We start from the raw sequence: 19,942 nt of genomic DNA on the forward strand, positions 1-19,942 counted from the left end.
GTATCTCATCTTAACAATAGTGAACGAAAATCAGTCGTGGACACGGTCATGTCATATTATCCTAAATAAATGTGTTAATTACGCATGATTAACAATGGCAAACAGTCCAGTTTACCAAATTTTCAATTGTAAAAATTATAGCAGGTGCTAAAATGGACAATAGCAAAACTGTAGGTATAATTTACACTTTAGTATGTATGGCGCCGTTGTCTAGTCATAATGCACTGTATGTCATAAACACCCTACTTTTAAATTTTAATTGGTAGTCTAATTCAACATTTTTTTATTAATTATTTGAACATTTATTTTATATTAGTATTGATGCCTTTTCAAATAACATGCTGCCGAGCAACTTAAGGGCTGCAACATATCTTATAATCATAATGTAGTGCTCTCCTAAAACAAGAAGATAGAAATAGCCGACAAAAAATAAACACAAATCACATCATTCTTACCGACGTACATTTTAGCTTAGTTTAGGTTTAAACGCCGTGTTTCAACACTATTTCAGTCATATACACGCAGTCAGTTTACCTTACCATCTCTCTAGGAAAGGACCGGTACTCACATTTCTCACATAAAGATTCATGGTCGACCCGGAGCCCTTTTCAAACGTCAGTCAAATAGTGTTTGCTATACAAATTGTGTTCGTTATACAAACCTCTGATACGAGGAATTAGTTCGCTATACGGATATAAGGAACCTCGGTAATAAGGAACAATTTTTAGAGGTCCCAAACTGTTCCTTATAAGCGAGGTTTACTGTACGTTAGTTTACCATAAGAACATAACGTTACGCTACAAACGATAAAACTGAATAGGAACTTTGTTATTGTGCGTAACGCAAAAACATCATGACGTCACTTCTGCTTACGGACGTTAATTTCCCGCGCTCTACTATAAGAAAGAGTGCTACAAAGAAAATATTAAATTTCTACCTGTTATTTGTAAAATACGGTATGCAAGAAAAATAATCTGCCAGAATAAAATGCTAACATGTAGACGATATGCAAGAAAAAATATCAGTCATTACCGCCTAATGCGCAGGTGCCCTCGGGACGGATATTTCTATCCGATTCGTAAACACATGACAGATATTATTATTCTTGCACACCGGACTGGCATTTCCGGTGATTTTACCCATGCCGGCAAAACCCATCTGGCACCCCCCCATGCCAGATGACTCTCGTGCTGTTAATGGCAGCTGGTGGTTCATGCACTGATAACATATTGTTTATGTAAAATACGAAAAAAGCAGGTACCTTGATAGTTTCTCTCCGTTCCTTATAGTATATGTCTCGATTCAAAATACGTTAGTTTACCGTAAGAACATAACGTTACGCTACAAACGATAAAACTAAAATGGAACTTTATTATTGTGCGTAACGCAAAACATCATGACGTCACTCCTGCTTACGGACATTAATTTCCCGCGCTTTGTGTTCATTCTCTACTATAAGAAAGAGTGCTAAATAAATATTTCTATCTGTGATTTGTAAAATACGGTATGCAAGAAAAATAATCAGCCAGAATGAAATGCTAGCATGTATACGATATGCAAGAAAAAATATCCGTCCCTCGGCCACCTGCGCATGGGCGGTAATTCAGCAAGCCTCATTACCGCCCAATGCGCAGGTGCCCTCGGGACGGATATTTCTATCCGATTCGTAAACACATGACAGATATTATTAATCTTTAGCCATGGTGTAAGATGACTGTTGTGCTTAATATGAATGAAAGTGTAAATACTACTGTTATAAAAAAAAGTGTATATCATGATGAAAGAAAAACATTCATTTTTATTAGCTCATCAGATTTTTTGAAAAATAAAAGATGAGTTATTGTCATCACTTGGTCGGCGTCGGCGTTGCCTGGTTAAGTTTTATGTTTAGGTCAACTTTTCTCCTAAACTATCAAAACTATTGCTTTAAAACTTGCTACGCTTGTTCACCATCAATAGCTGACTCTGTACAGCAAGAAACATAACTTCATCCTGCTTTTTGCAAGAATTATGGCCCCTTTTGGATAAAGAAAATATCAGATTTCTTGGTTAAGTTTTGCATTTAGGTCAACTTTTCTCCTTAACGGTCAAAGCTATTGCTTTACAACTTGGAGCAGTTATTTGCCATTAAAAGTTAACTTTGCATAGCAAGTGCTGCAACTCTACATTGCTTTTTGCAGGAATTATGGCCGTTTTGGACTTAGAAAATCATGGGTAGGACAATATTTCTATTATACAGAGACAAAAACGCAAGGCGGTGCTCTTGTTTTGATGATTTCTATTATTTTAAGAATATGGTATGCAAGAAAAAGAATCTATCATTGGTAGAAGGTGCAGGTGGAAATGTCTGGCTCTCTGGTAACATTTTGTACAGTAACTCTGCAGAGCCTCATTACCACCTAAACAGTTACCCTCCAGCCAAATACTTCCATCCACACCATCAGCCACTGAAAGAGCTTTAAATTCTGCTAAAGATAGTCATTTATATGTCAGAAAAGAAAAGAATTTGCACTAGTATTAAAATACAGAATGTTGGAAAGATTAGGAATGAAGAATCTGCCACTTTTTGAAGTCTGGACTTCTTTAGTAAAATAAAATTTGTAAGGAAAGTACACCACTTTACAGTTTACAAGGGATAACTGTTTTTAGCTCACATGTCACAAAGTGACAAGGTGAGCTTTTGTGATTGCGTGGCATCCGTCGTCCGTGCATGGGTCCGTAAACTTTTGCTTGTGACCACTCTAGAGGTCACATTTTTCATGGGATCTTTATGAAATTTGGTCAGAATGTTCATCTTGATAATATCTAGGTCAAGTTCGAAACTGGTTCATGTGCGATCCAAAACTAGGTCAGTAGGTCTAAAAATAGAAAATCCTTGTGACCTCCCTAGAGGCCATATTTTTCAATGGATCTTCATGAAAATTGGTCAGAATGTTCACCTTGACGATATCTAGGTCAAGTTCGAAACTGGGTCACATGCGGTCAAAAACTAGGTCAGTAAGTCTAAAAATAGAGAAACCTTGTGACCTCTCTAGAGGCCATACTTTTCAATGGATCTTCATGAAAATTGGTCATAATGTTCACCTTGATGATATCTAGGTCAAGTTGGAAACTAGGTCACGTGCGGTCAAAAACTAGGTCAATAGCCCCATGTGGTTCTGGGACGATCTGTTTATGAAAACAATTGGAACCACTGCCTTACCCTTGCATGATCATAAGAGGCGAGTAATAGGGTCTTAACACTTGGTTTTGCAGTAACTGTGATTCCAGCAGGTAAGCAAATTTTGATTCCATACCTCATGTTTTTATTTCGCTGTAAATGAGATGTGGAACCAAAATTTGTAGTCCTGTTTGGCGCCATATAACCTATACTGTGTTGGTGCGCAGTGAAACCCAAATAAATAAATAGGTCAAATAATAGAAAAACCTTGTGACATTCCTAGAGGCCATATTTTTCAATGGCTCTTCATGAAAATTGGTCAGAATGTTCACCTTGATGATATCTAGGTCAAGTTTGAAACTGGGTCAACTGCGGTTAAAAACTAGGTCAGTAGGTCTAAAAATAGAAAAACCTTTTGACCTCTCTAGAGTCCATACTTTTCAATGGATCTTCATGAAAATTTGTCATAATGTTCACCCTGACAATATCTAGAGCAAGTTCGAAACTGGGTCATGTGCGATCAAAAACTAGGTCAGTAGGTCAAATAATAGAAAAACCTTGTGACCTCCCTAGAGGCCATATTTTTCAATGGATCTTCATGAAAATTGATCATAATGTTCACTTTGGTGATACATAAATCAGTTTCGAAACTGGGTCACATGCGTTTAAAAACTAGGTCAGTAGGTCTAAAAATAGAAAAACCTTGTGACCTCTATAGAGTCCATACCTTTCAATGGCTCTTCATGAAAATTGGTCATAATGTTCATCTTGATGGTATCTAGGCCAAGTTCGAAACTGGGTCACGTGCGGTCAAAAACTAAGTCAGTAGGTCTTAAAATAGTAAAACTTTGTGACCTCCCTAGAGGCCATATTTTTCAATGAATCTTCATGAAAATTAGTCAAAATGTTCACCTTGATGATATCTAGGTCAAGTTCGAAACTGGGTCACATGCGTTTAAAAACTAGGTCAGTAGGTCTAAAAATAGAAAAACCTTGTGACCTCTCTAGAGTCCATACTTTTAAATGGATCTTCATGAAAATTGGTCAGAATATTCACTTTGATGATATCTAGTTCAAGTTCGAAACCGGGTCACGTGCTATCAAAAACTAGGTCAGTAGATCAGATAATAGAAAAACCTTTTGACCTCTCTAGAGGCAATATTTTTCATGGGATCATGAAAGTTGGTCTGAGTATTCATCTTGATGATATCCAGGTCAAGTTCGAAACTGGGTCAGCTGCGGTCAAAAACTAGGTTAGTAGGTCTACGTCGTCCGTATGTCCGTTTGTAAACTTTTGCTTGTGACCACTGTAGTTTAAGATCCAGCCTTGTAATTTGGATGACATGTACAGTTTTGCACACCAATCTTTAAACTGTCTTTCAGTGACCATAAATGTGACCTACTGATCTTCTTTCTAATATTTTAGCATCAGTTTGCCATTTGAAACATGTGGTTCGATATACTCATGTGAGCTATTCAGGGTCATCATGACCCTCTTGTTTAAATTTGGGTACTTTGTCATCCAGCACATAGAAACACTTGAGTTGAAAATAAGGGCAATATGAAGAAATGAAGGCATTCAAGAATATTTTCTCCAAAACTAACATTTGTAGACAGTCTTGGTAGCTGATTGAACATAACACATGTCTGTGACATGAAACTAGCCAACAGAGCAAGGTTCCATAACTCTTACTTATATTATAACAAAGTTATGCCCCTTTCATAAATATTTTAGATAATTTTACTAAAGCTTTTGTATGTAAAATGATATTTTATAGGTAGGTGCGGTAATGTCTCAACATATTGTTATTAAACAGCTTTGGTTGTATAAAATATTTCTGAGTTTTAACTATTTTCAGTCACTGATTCTGCTTTATAATATCTTACAACAAAGTTCTTCCTGTTTGCAGACGTTATTTCTTCACCTCATGGGAAAGAGAAGCTTGAACCAGGAAGTGCAAGCAGTTCAGAGGACTCTGATGATTGTAAGAGTTTGTGTAGTGTGTCCTGGACATTTAGTCCACTCATGAAGTGTTTGTCACCACTACCACCATCACCAGCATGCTTTGCAGAAAGGAAGGTACCAGATTTGATTATATTATTCTTATTTAAGCCGCGCCATGAGAAAATCAACATAGTGCCTTTGCGACCATCATGGATCCTGACCAGCCTGCACATCCGTGCAGTCTGGTCAGGATCCATGCTGCTTGCTAACACTTTCTCTAATTGCAATAGGGTTTGAAAATGAACAGCATTGATCCTTACCAGACTGTGCAGATGCCCAGGCTGGTCTGGATCCATGCTGGTCGCAAACGCACTATGTTGGTTTTCTCATGACATGGCTCATTTAAAAGAAACTGTACTTTATACATCTTCCATTTGTACGTACCCTACCAGTTGAGAAGGCCCAGCTGCCCAATTGGTAAAAGCTCCATAACTCTGACATGAATTGAAGGACTTTGGGATTATGTTTTTACATAAGATCATTGTGTTGTATAAAAAGATTTAGAGCAATTGTACTAAGATCAAGGTCACACAGGCCAAACATTTCAAGCACACTTGTAGAATAACTTTGTACAAATGACTAATAAATAGTTAAGAATGTGTTATGCTCATAAGACTTTGTCCACACTTTTACAAGAAAGTAAATGGATTGTGGGACCTTTCTGTTGTCTTATATGTAACTCTGTAACTTATGTTGAGGGATTTAAAAAGAATTTAGTTTGTAGTATTCAGTAGATTGTGACTGGAAGAGAATTCAGTTGAAATTCTTTGTTACTGATAGAACATGTTTTTATGGTTTGTTTGTAAGGAGACTTGGTTGTTATGGTGTTTGTAAAAGATATATTTCTTATGGCATGTTAGTAAAGAAGGAAACATGTTTCTTATGGTTTGTTACAAAGAGACATTTTATCATTGTATGTTACTAGGGAGGCATATTTGTCATGGTATGTTACAAAAGAGACAAGTTTCTTATAGTGTGTTATTAAAGAGACAATGTCATGCTGTTATGTTGCATTACTAAAAGGACATGTTAAGAGATTGTGTGTTTAAGAAATAATTTATAGCAAAACTGTGCTTAATCACTATTTATACACGATGGGCGGTTATACATGTGAACAGATAGCTCAGTGGTTTGCACACTGGCCTTCCAATCCTGAGGTCGGGGGTTCGATCCCCGGCAGCTACTCGGGGAATTTTCAGAAACGCTTTACAGTGTTTCCCACCCAACTAGTGGTGTACTGGCCAGGAACCCAGGAAATCCTTGCATATATCAGTGCTATACACTGGGCACGTTAAAGAACCAGGCTGTCTATTCGCAACGAGCTAGGCTAAGTTAGCCAGACAAGCCTGTATCTGATTTCTGATCTCTCTGTCGTGGGGGCTTTGTCTCACTCTGTCCCTCTGGTCAGATCGCTCTGTCTGTACTAGTAGAGGATGAATTATGCACCCTGTGTGGCTGCATTTGAACTATGTAAAGCGCCTTTGAATGTGAAATTGATCATGAGGGCGCTATATAAATCTGGTATAATAATAATAATAATTTCACAAGGGCGCAGCCCGAGTGAAATTATTTCCAAAGATGTATAACCACCCGAGTGTATAAATAGTGATAAAGCACTATTTTGCTATAAATTATTTTGATTCTAATATGTTCTTTATTGTTAAATTTATATCAAATATGGTGGAACTGTTTCTTCGTGCAAGCATGGTGCCAATAGTAGGTCTTTGTTTACTAGGGCCTGAAATGGTAATACGTCTTGCGGCAGAGTTCAGTTTGGGAGAAAATTAATGCGAATTATTCAGCAAAGCGAATTCCAAATCAGCATGTGTGTTAATTAATCAACACATTTGTGCAGTGTGACGTTTCGTTTAAACATGTTATTAAGTAAAATATTTCATGAAATTTGAAAGAGCTATTTCTTGATGCGTACATGGCGCTAAATATCATGTTGTGATGTCAACATAATATCATTGTGAAGATTCAAGCATTGTTAGTCATATTAGGATATTAAATGAACATGTTTGTTGTGTTATATTAGTGAAGAGACATGTTTGTTATGGACTGTTACTAAATGGAAAAAGCCATAGAACTTGTCTGTTATTATTTATATGTCTTATGAAATAAAAACATTATCCCCTTGATGTAAAAATGGGAAATGTTTGTTACATTTTGTTAATAAAGAGACATATTTGTTATCTTATGTTAATAAAGAGGCATGTTAGTTATGGTGAGTTTTTTATGACAGATAAAGAGACAAAAGGACAGTGTAGAGATGGATGATGAAGGTGAAGTCTCTGATATAGCTGATGTACTGGAACAACAGTTATTAGAAGATGATGCTCAACAACAGGTACATAATTATGTAACATATGAGCCATGCCATGGGAAAACCAACATAGGATCCATGCTGTCTGCTAACAGTTTCTCCAATTCCAATAGGCTTTAAAAGCGAACAGCATGGAGCCTGACCAGACTGCGCGGATGCGCAGGCTGGTCTGGATCCATGCTGGTCGCAAAGCCACTATGTTGGTTTTCTCATGGCACAGCTCATATACAGTATAACCTCTGTGAAGAGCACCTCATGTTCATTAGTGTGACAAGTTGTGTAATTCTTAATGCAGTGTTTCAAAAATTATACCCGTTTTTAACTTAGAAATATTGGTTAAAGTTTTTATAAAGTCCAATATCTTCTTCTTTCCTTAAGATTTTAATTGAAACTTAATGTACTTGCTCATAGTGGAAATATGAATTAGTGTAACTCGAGATCTACCTGCAAAATTTACAAACTAAGGCCCTTATTTAACTTAGAAATTTTTGTAAAAAAATTGCAAAGTTCAATATCATCTTCATTGCTTAAGGTCCATTACTAAGGGAAAGTGAGTTGGCAATTTTTTTCATAGCCAGTGCATAGACTTCTGCAAGACACTAAATAATGAAGATTGGCAGGTCAAAATTTACAGAAGGTCTTTGGAACTCAAAGAAATGTATGTGTATTATGTTGAAATTTCAATGAATCGACAGAATGACCCCCCAGGTCTTTTTAACTTTCTTCATACTTCATAGAAAAATAATTGTACATATACTGCGATTTATTTCAAATTTCTACATACCAACTTTCATTTTCCAATAAAATGAAATAGTTTCTGTGCTTTTTAAAAGAAATTAAAATGTTCACTTTCCTTAGTATTGGACCTTTAAGGTATTAAATTGAAACTTGCTGTACTTCCTCAGAGTGACAAACATTTGTTTGACAAGATGAGTAACTCTACACAGTATTATCAGAGTTATGCCCCTTTTCAACTGAGACAGTTTGGTTAAAACTTTTCAAAGAGTACAATACCTTGTTTTTAACCATTGTAGATACACATGTACTGTGTTAAAAATCACACTCATCTTTAAGGCAATAACAGAAGGTTACAGCATCAAGTACTATAACTGTTACATGACTTTGGACAATATACATATTCTTAGATAGAAAATCCATTCAACTGACAAGTCTTCAAATAGTTGGGACAGCTGTTGTTTCTTTAGAGCTTTAGATCCACAAATTCATGTCTTAATGCAATAGCCATTCAGGATAAAATCACAGAATGTTATACCAAAAGAATCAGATGATTTTACGGTATTGCACATGTTAGACACACCTGTATTATTTCAGATTTCACAGGTGATCAGCAAGTATGAACTCAGCAAATCTTGAATTCTTCCATGTTCTTGTTTCTTGTCTTTCAGATAATATTAACAGGTAAAGAAACAGAAGAAAAGATAACTGAAAATGTGAACAACACAGATGAAGAAACTTTGGGAAAGTATAAAGATGAGCAAATAGTTAAAGACTCTACAGATGTTTCAAAAACTTTTGGAGAAATTATTAATGTTAATGATCTTGAAACTTTGAAACCTAAAGCAAAAGTTGAGAATGGGGGCAAACAGGATAAAAACTGTAATCCTGTTAAAGTGACAGATGCATTCTCTGCAGAAGGAGATAGAGATGGTCAGCAGTCTTTAAAAGAAAAGCTAGCTGAAAGTATTGTCATTACATCACCAACTGCTTTAAGAAAGCGAACTGCTCACCAACCGAGCCAGAACAAAATAAATGACAAAAACGTAGACATGGATTCGGATAAAAACACAAAAAGCTTGACTGGTGTTTCTGTGAGTCTTGAAAGAAATTCTGATAGGAAAATAAAGAAACCTCTAGTGAGAAGAAGTGCCAGAATAAACAGTCAGAAAGATAATGAAGCTAGTGACCAAGTCTGTGATACAATTGAAAAACAGGATACTGATAAACAAGTAGAAGAAAGGTGTAATGATAATGTAAGAACTTCTGATAATGCTTCTAATTCAAGTAGAAATGATAGTGATATACCAGAATGTGATAGGTTAGAGAGAAACGATACTGAGGAATTTACACCAGTATTTTCTGAAACATTATCTGATTCTGAAGTAGAAGCTGAAACCAAAAGTATTGTAAAAAATATGTCAAACACTGGGGAGGGTGACGACATTCAGGCTGATATGAGATTAGGTAATAACTTTACCAACAGTTCTAGTCAAAATATTACAAATAATACTGGAACAAATGTGGATGAAAATGTAAGCAAAAGTGACACCCAAAGTATAAGGCATTGTGTTAAAACCAGTTCTAATGAAATAAAAGCAGATGGCACTGAGGAACACATAGAGATTTGGAAGGAGAAAGAAACAATTGAAGTAAAACCTGTCCCGACTCCCAAATCTTGTCTACAAAAGCAAGAAGCAGTGGATACAGGAGGCAAAGTAACTACACTGCATAAAGATATTGAAGCTCTGAAATGCAAAGCAGTTAATGAAACCTCCAGTAAAAGTCATCTGAAAAAGTTTGGACACAATAAGTTTATTAATTTTCAGAAGTCTTCATCAGGAACATTGTCTAATGAAATTGAAGACTTTAGTTATGTCGGTGATTATGATGTTCTTGATAGATCTGACAAAGACACCAAAAAGTTTTCTCCTAAAGCAGGAGGAATGCACACAAAAAATGTAAAACGAAGACTGAAAAGGACTTGTAAGTACAGAGACCTTGACTCAGAAATTAATACTGAAAATAAAGAAGTTATATCTAACATAAGAAATGAGCAGGTTGACAGCAAAAAAGTACTACACAAAAATGAAGAACAAGTTTTGGAATCTTGTAACTCTAATGAAAACAGTGACAGTAAGAAAAAGGGATTTATTAGAGAAAACCCTCTAAATGTTTCAAATGGTATAAAATCAACTATTAAATCTGACAAAACAGCATCAAAACCTTTGTCACAAAGAACTAACAGTGAGGAACAAGAGCAGGAATCAAAATCAGTTTGTACAGCAGAAATGAGTATAAATGGTTCCATTCAAAGTAGTGTTAACACAAGTGTTGATGGAAATAAAAATGGGGAAGCTATGTTAAAAGAGGCAGATCAAAATCAAGTTGGACATAGTGTTAGTGTTAAAGAATCAGCGCTTGAAGATAAGTGTGATAATTCAGGTGAACGAACTCGATCAGAACTTGACAGTTCAGGTAACTGCAGTGAAAAAGTGACTCCAAATAGACAGATGAGCACTGGTTTTACAGTCAATGCTTCAAGCTTTGAGAGAGCCCCAAGTACTGATAGTGCAGTGTCCTTTAGGAACTCTCCATCAAGACTGTTTCACTTAGAATCAGGAACCTGTGGTACTATTGTTGAGGAGGATATTGGAGAAGACTTTGATAAAGGTGACAATGGTGAAGAAAGTGTTGCCAAAATTAATAGTGATGCAAATTTTGTATTTGGAGTTGAGGATTTATTAGATGTTAGGAAAGAGGTATCACCACCTGTCAGCCAACATTTGGTGAATGCTCAAAATGTTGCTAAACCATTCTGTGATATAAATGCAAATACTGACAATAACTCTAAGACTCAGAAAGTAGATAAAACTATTTCAAAACTTGGCACTGATACTCATTCAGTATCTAAGGTTACATTCGAAGAGGAACAAAACAAAGCAGGATGCTCATATCATTATGTTGAACCACCTGATCATTTATCACCACACAGGGTAGTCAAGGATACTGGTGCTGAAAAAGATGCTCTCTATGACGAAAGGATACCTTTTTTATCCAAAACATTGCATCAAGATGATTCATCTTCCAGATCTTCAGTTCAAAGTATTACTTCATTTGATAGGGCATCACCTTTATCACCTCTTTCCATATCACCATTTGATTTCTTAAACCCAATTTCACCTCTTCCGCCTTCGCCAATAAGGGATATAGAAAGAGTGTCTCCTCTTTCACCTGAACATACGAGTGATGAACAAAAACTGAAGTTAGGTGATGACAAAGCTTATGACATTGAAAATAATGAAGAAGACATTCATGAAAGTATTTTGAGAACTGATACTGATGCTAATTCTGCAAATTCAACAGATATTGAGAAGCAAGCATTGACATTGGAAAATACCAGCATTTCTCAAATTGAAGTGAATTCTTTTGAAAGCAAAAATGAAAATGAAGATATGTTTAAAACAAAAAAGGATGATTCTTTTAATGTTTGTGATAAGGTGAAAAATTCAAAAAGAAAAGAAAATCGAAAGAAGTTAGAAAAAGTGCAAGATATTCCCAAAATGAATGCAAACTGTGATGTGGACAGTTTAAAACTGTTCAATATACCACTTATGATAAGTCCTGTAAAAACTCCTAAAAGTCATTCCAAAGTGAAAAATGAACAAGTAAAAATTTCAAAAAGTATAAATGAATTAAGAATGAAAAATGAAGTCAAAACTGAAAAATCTAGTGTTATGGAAGTTAATGAGGAAAACTGCTTCAACCAGCCCAAACAGTTTCTGACTGAAGCACCTGAAAGTGCAGTAGCAGTTAAACCAAGACCAGCAAGAGGAAGGACATCTTTAGATAAATCAAATATAGAAATGTGTATAAGAAAGTCTAGTAGAACTGCATTAAAAAGGATTTCGTCTACAGACAAAATAGATCCAAGTAAGGCAAAGAAAGTTTCAGTTGATGCTAAGGGTACTGCTGTAGGAAACACACCAGGTTGTGAATTAGAATCAGATGAAATAGATCTTAAAACTGTTAATGATACAAGTAATGAAATAACAAAAGCTTCAGATAGAGCAACAGATATTGTAGAAATGTTACCAAAAAGGATTGAAGATTCAGATGAAATTAGAAACAAAGAAAGTATTGTAGAAAAGATTGATGAGAAAGGAGACAGCAAGGTGGATATTGAAGAGTGTCCTCAAAGTCATGATAACTTGGCATTCAAGAGAAAGGCCAGAGTGGCACATAAACCTAATATACAGCCACTGAAACCACAGTAAGTAATTTAGTTAATTACTTTTGTTCCAACTTTTTATAGTTTTGAAGTGGTCAGAAATAATTTTTTTCTGTTGCAGCAAACTGCTGGGGTGTTAGATCTCAACATTTTAACTTGAAACGGAAACTTACATTATTTAAGGTCTTAACAGAAAACTGTCCGAACTCACTGAATTTAATGAACAAGTTACGACAGTTTTCAGCTTTACACTAAACTATTGTGCATATTCTTAATGATTACCTCAATTGCTGTTACATCTACTTCTTAGTTCAACACAATTTCAACCCGCCCGCTTAGCTCAGTAGGTAGAGCGTTGGTCTACGGATCGCGGGGTCGTGACTTCGATCCTTGGGCGGGCCGTATGTTCTCCGTGACTATTTGATAAACGACACCTTGTCTGAAATCATTAGTCCTCCACCTCTGATACATGTGGGGAAGTTGGCAATTATTGGGGAGAACAGGTTTGTACTGGTACAGAATCCAGGAACACTGGTTAGGTTAACTGCCCGCCTGAAATACTGTTGAAAAACGGCGTTAAACCCAAAACAAACAACACAGTTTCATATTGAATTGATTTGATACATTTAAATATATTCAGATGCTTTATTGCATTAAAGTTATTGAGAAATAATACAATGTATGTTGTATGTTTTGTTGTGATAAGCTTGCATTGTGCATACTTCACTCCTAAGCTTAGTGGACAAGCAATTCTGACTTCCATAAGTCTCTGAAGAACAAAATCATTCATATTGTTGTTTTTTTCTCCAGAATTATGTGCAATAAGTGATCATACAAGTGGAGTTTTCTTCTCATTTGAATGTTGTTGTATTGCAGTAAGATCCAGATTATAGACGCCCCAGTATTACCTCCAGTTACAGTAGGCAGAAAGAGAAAAAGTCTAGATAACACCAAAGAGGCACAGGACAAGAAACATGTATGTATACTGGTAGATATTTTGATATCCAGATAAAAAATAAAATTAGAATTCCTTAAAACATAGATCCACAAGCAAACACTGTGTTAGTACTTGTAAATTCTGCTTATGTAATTGTTTGTTATCTGGTCACATGGAGGTCTGTAGAGAGTGATGTTCACTATAAAAAGGGATATTTCTAGTAAACAAAATACTTTTCCATAATTGCAGTATTTCTTTCATTAATATTTTACATGGAATTTATCTACATACAATATTACAGTGCCTTAACTGGACATAATATATTTTTAAATAGTCTGAGAAAATTTCTAGAGGAGTTATTAGTAAACTGTAGGCGGTTTGACAATTGTAATGAACTATAGAATATCAGTAATGGACCTGACCAAGGTGATATTCACTGAGGTAAATAAAGGTTATAAAGCAAGGGTCAGACAGAATATAACTGAGCATTTCAAGTCATAGTTTATATTTTCTTTTAGACTTGTTTTTAAAAGTGTTAATGAAACATGTCTAGAGGTGTGCCTTTTTATACTCGGCTGTATTAAAAAATCACATGATAAAGCTTTTTACTGACATGCTGTAGAATGAGTATGGTTGGGGACTATTTTCTTTGGATTTTGTGGTAACATCAGTTCCCATAATTAAATCACAACATACAATTAAAACCCCCATTCATTTAATCTTCCAAGGTTGAAATCCACAAATTCATATTCCGCAAAACACAGTTGTTTTTATCAAAACTACAAAATTTCCTGCTCACAGAAGTAGATGATTTTACAGTGTACTGTATTTTCAGTGTAAGGAGAGTGCATTCAAGAAACAGAAGTCTTCCACCCCTGATAGAGCTATAAATCCAGGTTGTTCTTTTTTTCTTTTGCTTATGTGATCAGACATGTGCATAAGACCACTTGACTTTATCAAAACTTAGTTTTTTATTCAATTTTAATATCTTTATAATAATTTGTCCAGCAAATAAAAACTGTTTTCTTCTGGTGCTTAGAAAAGTGGTTTTCATATATATATAATTATAGACTTTACCTTCTTAGAGAGCTGATATTTCAGTAACATATCCTGAAAATGCTTGTCTTTAGTGGCATTTTGTAATTTGGTCAAGTGCCTGCAATGATGTCAGTTGTAAATGTGAATTTTGTAAGATCCTAATGTAGAAGCTGTAGTATATAACACTTTGATTTAACCAACTGGAAAACTCATTGAGCTCAAAGGGAAAACTCCAAGCTCAAAGGGAAAACTCATTGAGCTCAAAGGGAAAACGCCAAACTCAAAGGGAAAACTTAAAGAGCTTACAGGGACACTCACTGAGCTCACAAGGAAACCACACTGAGCTCACATGAAATCCCGCCAAGGTTATAGAGAAAACTCACCAACCTCACAGGAAAGCCCACGAAGAAAACTTGCAGAGCTCACAGGAAAACTCACTGAGCTCACATGAAACCTCACTAAGGTTACAGAGAAAATTCACCAGCCTCCCAGGAAAGCCCACTGAGCTCACTGGAAAACTAACAAGCTTACAGAGAAAACTCACTGAGCTCACAGAAACTTACTGAGCTCACAGGAAAACTCACTGACTTCACAGGAAAACTAACAAGCTTACAGAGAAAACTCACTGAGCTCACTGAACTCTCAGGGAAAAATCTCCAAGCTTACAGAGAAAACTCGCTGAGCCCCCTAAACACTCAGGGAAAACTCACCAAGCTCTCAGTGAAAAACTCACCAAGCTCTCAGTGAAAAACTCACCAAGCTCTCAGTGAAAAACTCACCAAGCTTACAGAGAAAACTCACTGAGCTCACTGAACTCTCAGGGAAAACTCACCAAGCTCACAGAAAAAAACTCACTGAACTCTCTGGGAAAACTCACCAAGCTCACAGAGAAAACTCACCAAGTTTACAGAGAAAACTCACTGAGCTCACCAAAGTCTCATGCAAAACTCACCAAGCTCACAGAGAAAACTCACTGAGCTTACTGAACCCTCAGAGAAAACTCACCAAGCTCACAGAGAAAACTCACTGAGCTCTCAGTGAAAAACTCACCAAGCTCACAGTGAAAAACTAACCAAGCTTACAGAGAAAACTCACTGAGCTCACTGGGAAAACTCACCAAGCTCACAGAGAAATTTCAACAAGCTCACTGAGAAAACTCACCAAAGTTACAGAGAAAACTCACTGAGCTCACTGAACTCTCAGAGAAAACTCACCAAGCTCACAGAGAAATTTCAACAAGCTCACTGAGAAAACTCACCAAGCTCACAGAGAAAACTCACCAAGCTTACAGAGAAAACTCTGACTCACGAAATCTCATGAAAACTCACAAGCTCACAGAGAAAACTCACGAAGCTCACAAGAAAACTCACAGCTCACAGAAACTCTTTGGACTCACTAAGCTCACAGAGAAACTCACTTAGCTCACTGAACTCTCAGGAAAACTCACCAAGCTCACAGAGAAAACTCACTGAGCTCACTGAACTCTCAGGGAAAACTCACCAAGCTCACATAGAAAACTCACTTAGCTCACTGAACTCTCAGGGAAATCTCACTAAGCTCACATAGAAAACTCACTTAGCTCACTGAACTCTCAGGGAAATCTCACTAAGCTCACATAGAAAACTCACTTAGCTCACTGAACTCTCAGGGAAATCTCACTAAGCTCACATAGAAAACTCACTTAGCTCACTGAACTCTCAGGGAAAACTCACAAGCTCACATAGAAAATTTGTCTCATTTAGCTCACTGAACTCTCAGGGAAAAACTCACCAAGCTCACAGAGAAAACTCACTTAGCTCACTGAACTCGCAGGGAAAACTCACCAAGCTCACAGAGAAAACTCACTGAGCTCACTGAACTCTCAGGGAAAACTCACCAAGCTCACATAGAAAACTCACTTAGCTCACTGAACTCACTCAGGGAAAACTCACTTAGCTCACTGAACCTCAGGGAAAACTCACCAAGCTCACATAGAAAACTCACTAGCTCACTGAATCTCGGGAAACTCACTAAGCTCACAAAGAGAAAACTCACTAAGCTCACATAGAAAACTCCTTAGCTCACTGAACTCTCAGGGAAAACTCACTTAGCTCACTGAACTCTCAGGGAAAACTCACCAAGCTCACATAGAAAACTCACTTAGCTCACTGAACTCTCAGGGAAAACTCACCAAGCTCACATAGAAAACTCACTTAGCTCACTGAACTCTCAGGGAAAACTCACTAAGCTCACTGAACTCTCAGGGAAAACTCACTAAGCTCACATAGAAAACTCACTTAGCTCACTGAACTCTCAGGGAAAACTCACTTAGCTCACTGAACTCTCAGGGAAAACTCACCAAGCTCACATAGAAAACTCACTTAGCTCACTGAACTCTCAGGGAAAACTCACCAAGCTCACATAGAAAACTCACTTAGCTCACTGAACTCTCAGGGAAATCTCACTAAGCTCACATAGAAAACTCACTTAGCTCACTGAACTCTCAGGGAAAACTCACCAAGCTCACATAGAAAACTCACTTAGCTCACTGAACTCTCAGGGAAATCTCACTAAGCTCACATAGAAAACTCACTAAGCTCACTGAACTCTCAGGGAAAACTCACCAAGCTCACATAGAAAACTCACTTAGCTCACTGAACTCTCAGGGAAATCTCACTAAGCTCACATAGAAAACTCACTAAGCTCACTGAACTCTCAGGGAAAACTCACCAAGCTCACATAGAAAACTCACTTAGCTCACTGAACTCTCAGGGAAAACTCACTAAGCTCACATAGAAAACTCACTTAGCTCACTGAACTCTCAGGGAAAACTCACCAAGCTCACATAGAAAACTCACTTAGCTCACTGAACTCTCAGGGAAAACTCACCAAGCTCACATAGAAAACTCACTTAGCTCACTGAACTCTCAGGGAAAACTCACCAAGCTCACAGAGAAAACTCACTTAGCTCACTGAACTCTCAGGGAAATCTCACTAAGCTCACATAGAAAACTCACTTAGCTCACTGAACTCTCAGGGAAATCTCACCAAGCTCACATAGAAAACTCACTTAGCTCACTGAACTCTCAGGGAAAACTCACTAAGCTCACATAGAAAACTCACTTAGCTCACTGAACTCTCAGGGAAATCTCACTAAACTCACATAGAAAACTCACTTAGCTCACTGAACTCTCAGGGAAAACTCACCAAGCTCACATAGAAAACTCACTTAGCTCACTGAACTCTCAGGGAAAACTCACTTAGCTCACTGAACTCTCAGGGAAATCTCACTAAGCTCACATAGAAAACTCACTTAGCTCACTGAACTCTCAGGGAAAACTCACCAAGCTCACAGAGAAAACTCACCGAGCTCACTGAACACTGAGGAAAAACTCACCAAGCTTACAGAGAACTCACTGAGGTCACTGAACGGAAAAACTCACCAAGCTCACATAGAAAACTCTTTGAGCTCCTTGAACTCCCAGGGAAATCTCACCAAGCTCACAGAGAAAACTCACTGAGCTCACTGAACTCTCAGGGAAAACTCACTGAGCTCACAGGGAAAAACTCATAAATTAGTGCACTTAAAAAGAAAACTGTCTCACACACTACACTAAGAGGGAAAACTGTCATAACTCACTGAACTTATAGAGAGACTGTGTCTCACCTATATAATAAGAAAATCTCATGTAACTCACTGAAACTTAATGTACAACTTATGAAAGATTTTGTAAGATTTAGTTCAATTTGTATTTCCATTTATACATCTGAAGTTTCCAGTAAAAATGTTATCTGTTATCTCCTGTGGATGTTATGTTGTGTTATGTTCATGTTGTAGAATCCACAAAGAAGATGCAGACATATCTCAAGTCATCTGAGACAGCTGGAAGTTTTGTGTCCAAATTTTCAACGCAAGTCGATAAAGATGGGCTACATTCTGAACTACTGAATGTCTGTCTAGAGGTAATGGCTGATATAGATAGCACAAAACTTTTATACTGTAAATTGTTGTTGTACTATGTATATGTCTGATAAAAAATAATTGCTGGCCTGTGGAATAGTTTTGTGTCTCGTATATAATGATATTTGGATATAGATATGCTCCATATGTATGTTCTGAAAAAAATCATTTAAATTGTTCATTACCAGGAAGCATTGTTTCAACCTTTCTCTAACAGGGCTCATATAGTCCTTAAAAGTCCTGATATTTGATGCTCTTCCTTAAAAGTCCTGAAAAAAGTCGAAATGTTCTGGAAAGAACTTGATTTATTCCTGACTCTTAAAGGTGCTTGAAAAATTCCTGAAATTCAGTGAAGTCTGTGATATTTATGACATTATGCTTGAAGAAATTATGAAAAAAAAAACTGGTTATAAATATGGTAAACCTAAGAGGATCGTGGTGAAATACATTATTTGTACCAAGGTTTAATTGACAGAGGGCTAATATGTATTAGATTGGTGAGCAGAGCTTAAATAGGGTTGCCACTTACCTTGAAAAGTAGGGGAAAATTTTCAGGGAAATCTTGATAATGGTCAGTGAAGAATGAAATTTTAGAAAAGTCAGGGAAAAATAAAATTTTAGGTCAATGTTTAAAATGTTCAGTGGCTATGGCAGTCGTCAAGCATTTCCAAACACATTTTGGTTTAATTGTGCATAAACATAATTTAAATGTTTTTGAATCAATTTTGTTATATGTTAACTCTGGAATTTTGGTATTTGTTAATGAAAGTTTGTTATATCTGAAACAAAATAAATATAAAAGGGTGGATTGGACGGCTGTAGGGAAGGAGGAGTCCGAAAAAATATGGTGGTATTGGTCAGTGAAAAGTATGGTTTAGTTAGGGAAAAGTAAGGGAATTTCATTTTTTCAACTAAGTGGCAACCCTGTTAAAGTGTGTTAAAAACATGTTTGCCAACATGGTTGAGATTGAAGTAAAATCACACAGAAAATGTGAAGGACATGACTTGTTAGAAACATTTCGTCACCAAGAATACTTTGAATTTAGAATTTTTTACTGTCACTAAATCATTAATCCTTGAAAACAGGTGAAAAGTAGTCCTGAAATTGAAGGGGAAAATCTTTAAAATGTCGTGAATTTTTTCACCTGTTGGTCTGTATGAATCCTGTCTATAGGTAAACTGTACATACATATACATGAAGAAAAGGAACATCTTGAAGGGGCCTTATTAAATTTAATTACTACTTTAGTATCATAATTTGGTGGTCAGAATATAAAATCATAGTGGTTAGTTTCAAGAATCATGATTGTGCAGAAATTGCAAAATATTTTAATTTCACAATCTCAGTGTAGATATTCTCTGTGTCATGTGTGCCATTTTCAATAACATGACTGCACTGACATAGCATATCAGAACCTGCCCGCTTAGCTCAGTAGGGAGAGCGCAGATCTACCAATCTTGGGTTCGTGAGTTAGAGCCCTGAGCGAGGCATATGTTCTCCATGAGGATTTGATAAAAGACATTGTGTCTGAGATCATTCATCCTCCACCTCTGATTCATGTGGGGAAGT

The 19,942-nt window shown here is 36.6% G+C and overlaps 1 protein-coding gene across 1 annotated transcript in view; it reads left to right on the top strand.

The window, feature by feature from the left end:
- The window catches only part of LOC123555845 (uncharacterized), an 89,338-nt gene that overhangs the window by 52,260 nt on the left and 17,136 nt on the right, over positions 1–19,942 (top strand). Inside the window, exons 12-17 of the mRNA XM_053548376.1 lie at positions 5,071–5,240; positions 7,411–7,515; positions 8,898–12,499; positions 13,334–13,433; positions 14,230–14,290; positions 18,250–18,374. Coding sequence (XP_053404351.1) covers positions 5,071–5,240; positions 7,411–7,515; positions 8,898–12,499; positions 13,334–13,433; positions 14,230–14,290; positions 18,250–18,374 — 4,163 coding nt within the window. The remainder of the gene's footprint in view (positions 1–5,070; positions 5,241–7,410; positions 7,516–8,897; positions 12,500–13,333; positions 13,434–14,229; positions 14,291–18,249; positions 18,375–19,942) is intronic.

This window comes from Mercenaria mercenaria, chromosome 7, assembly GCF_021730395.1.
Source record: "Mercenaria mercenaria strain notata chromosome 7, MADL_Memer_1, whole genome shotgun sequence".
Classification (NCBI taxonomy): Eukaryota; Metazoa; Mollusca; class Bivalvia; order Venerida; family Veneridae; genus Mercenaria; species Mercenaria mercenaria.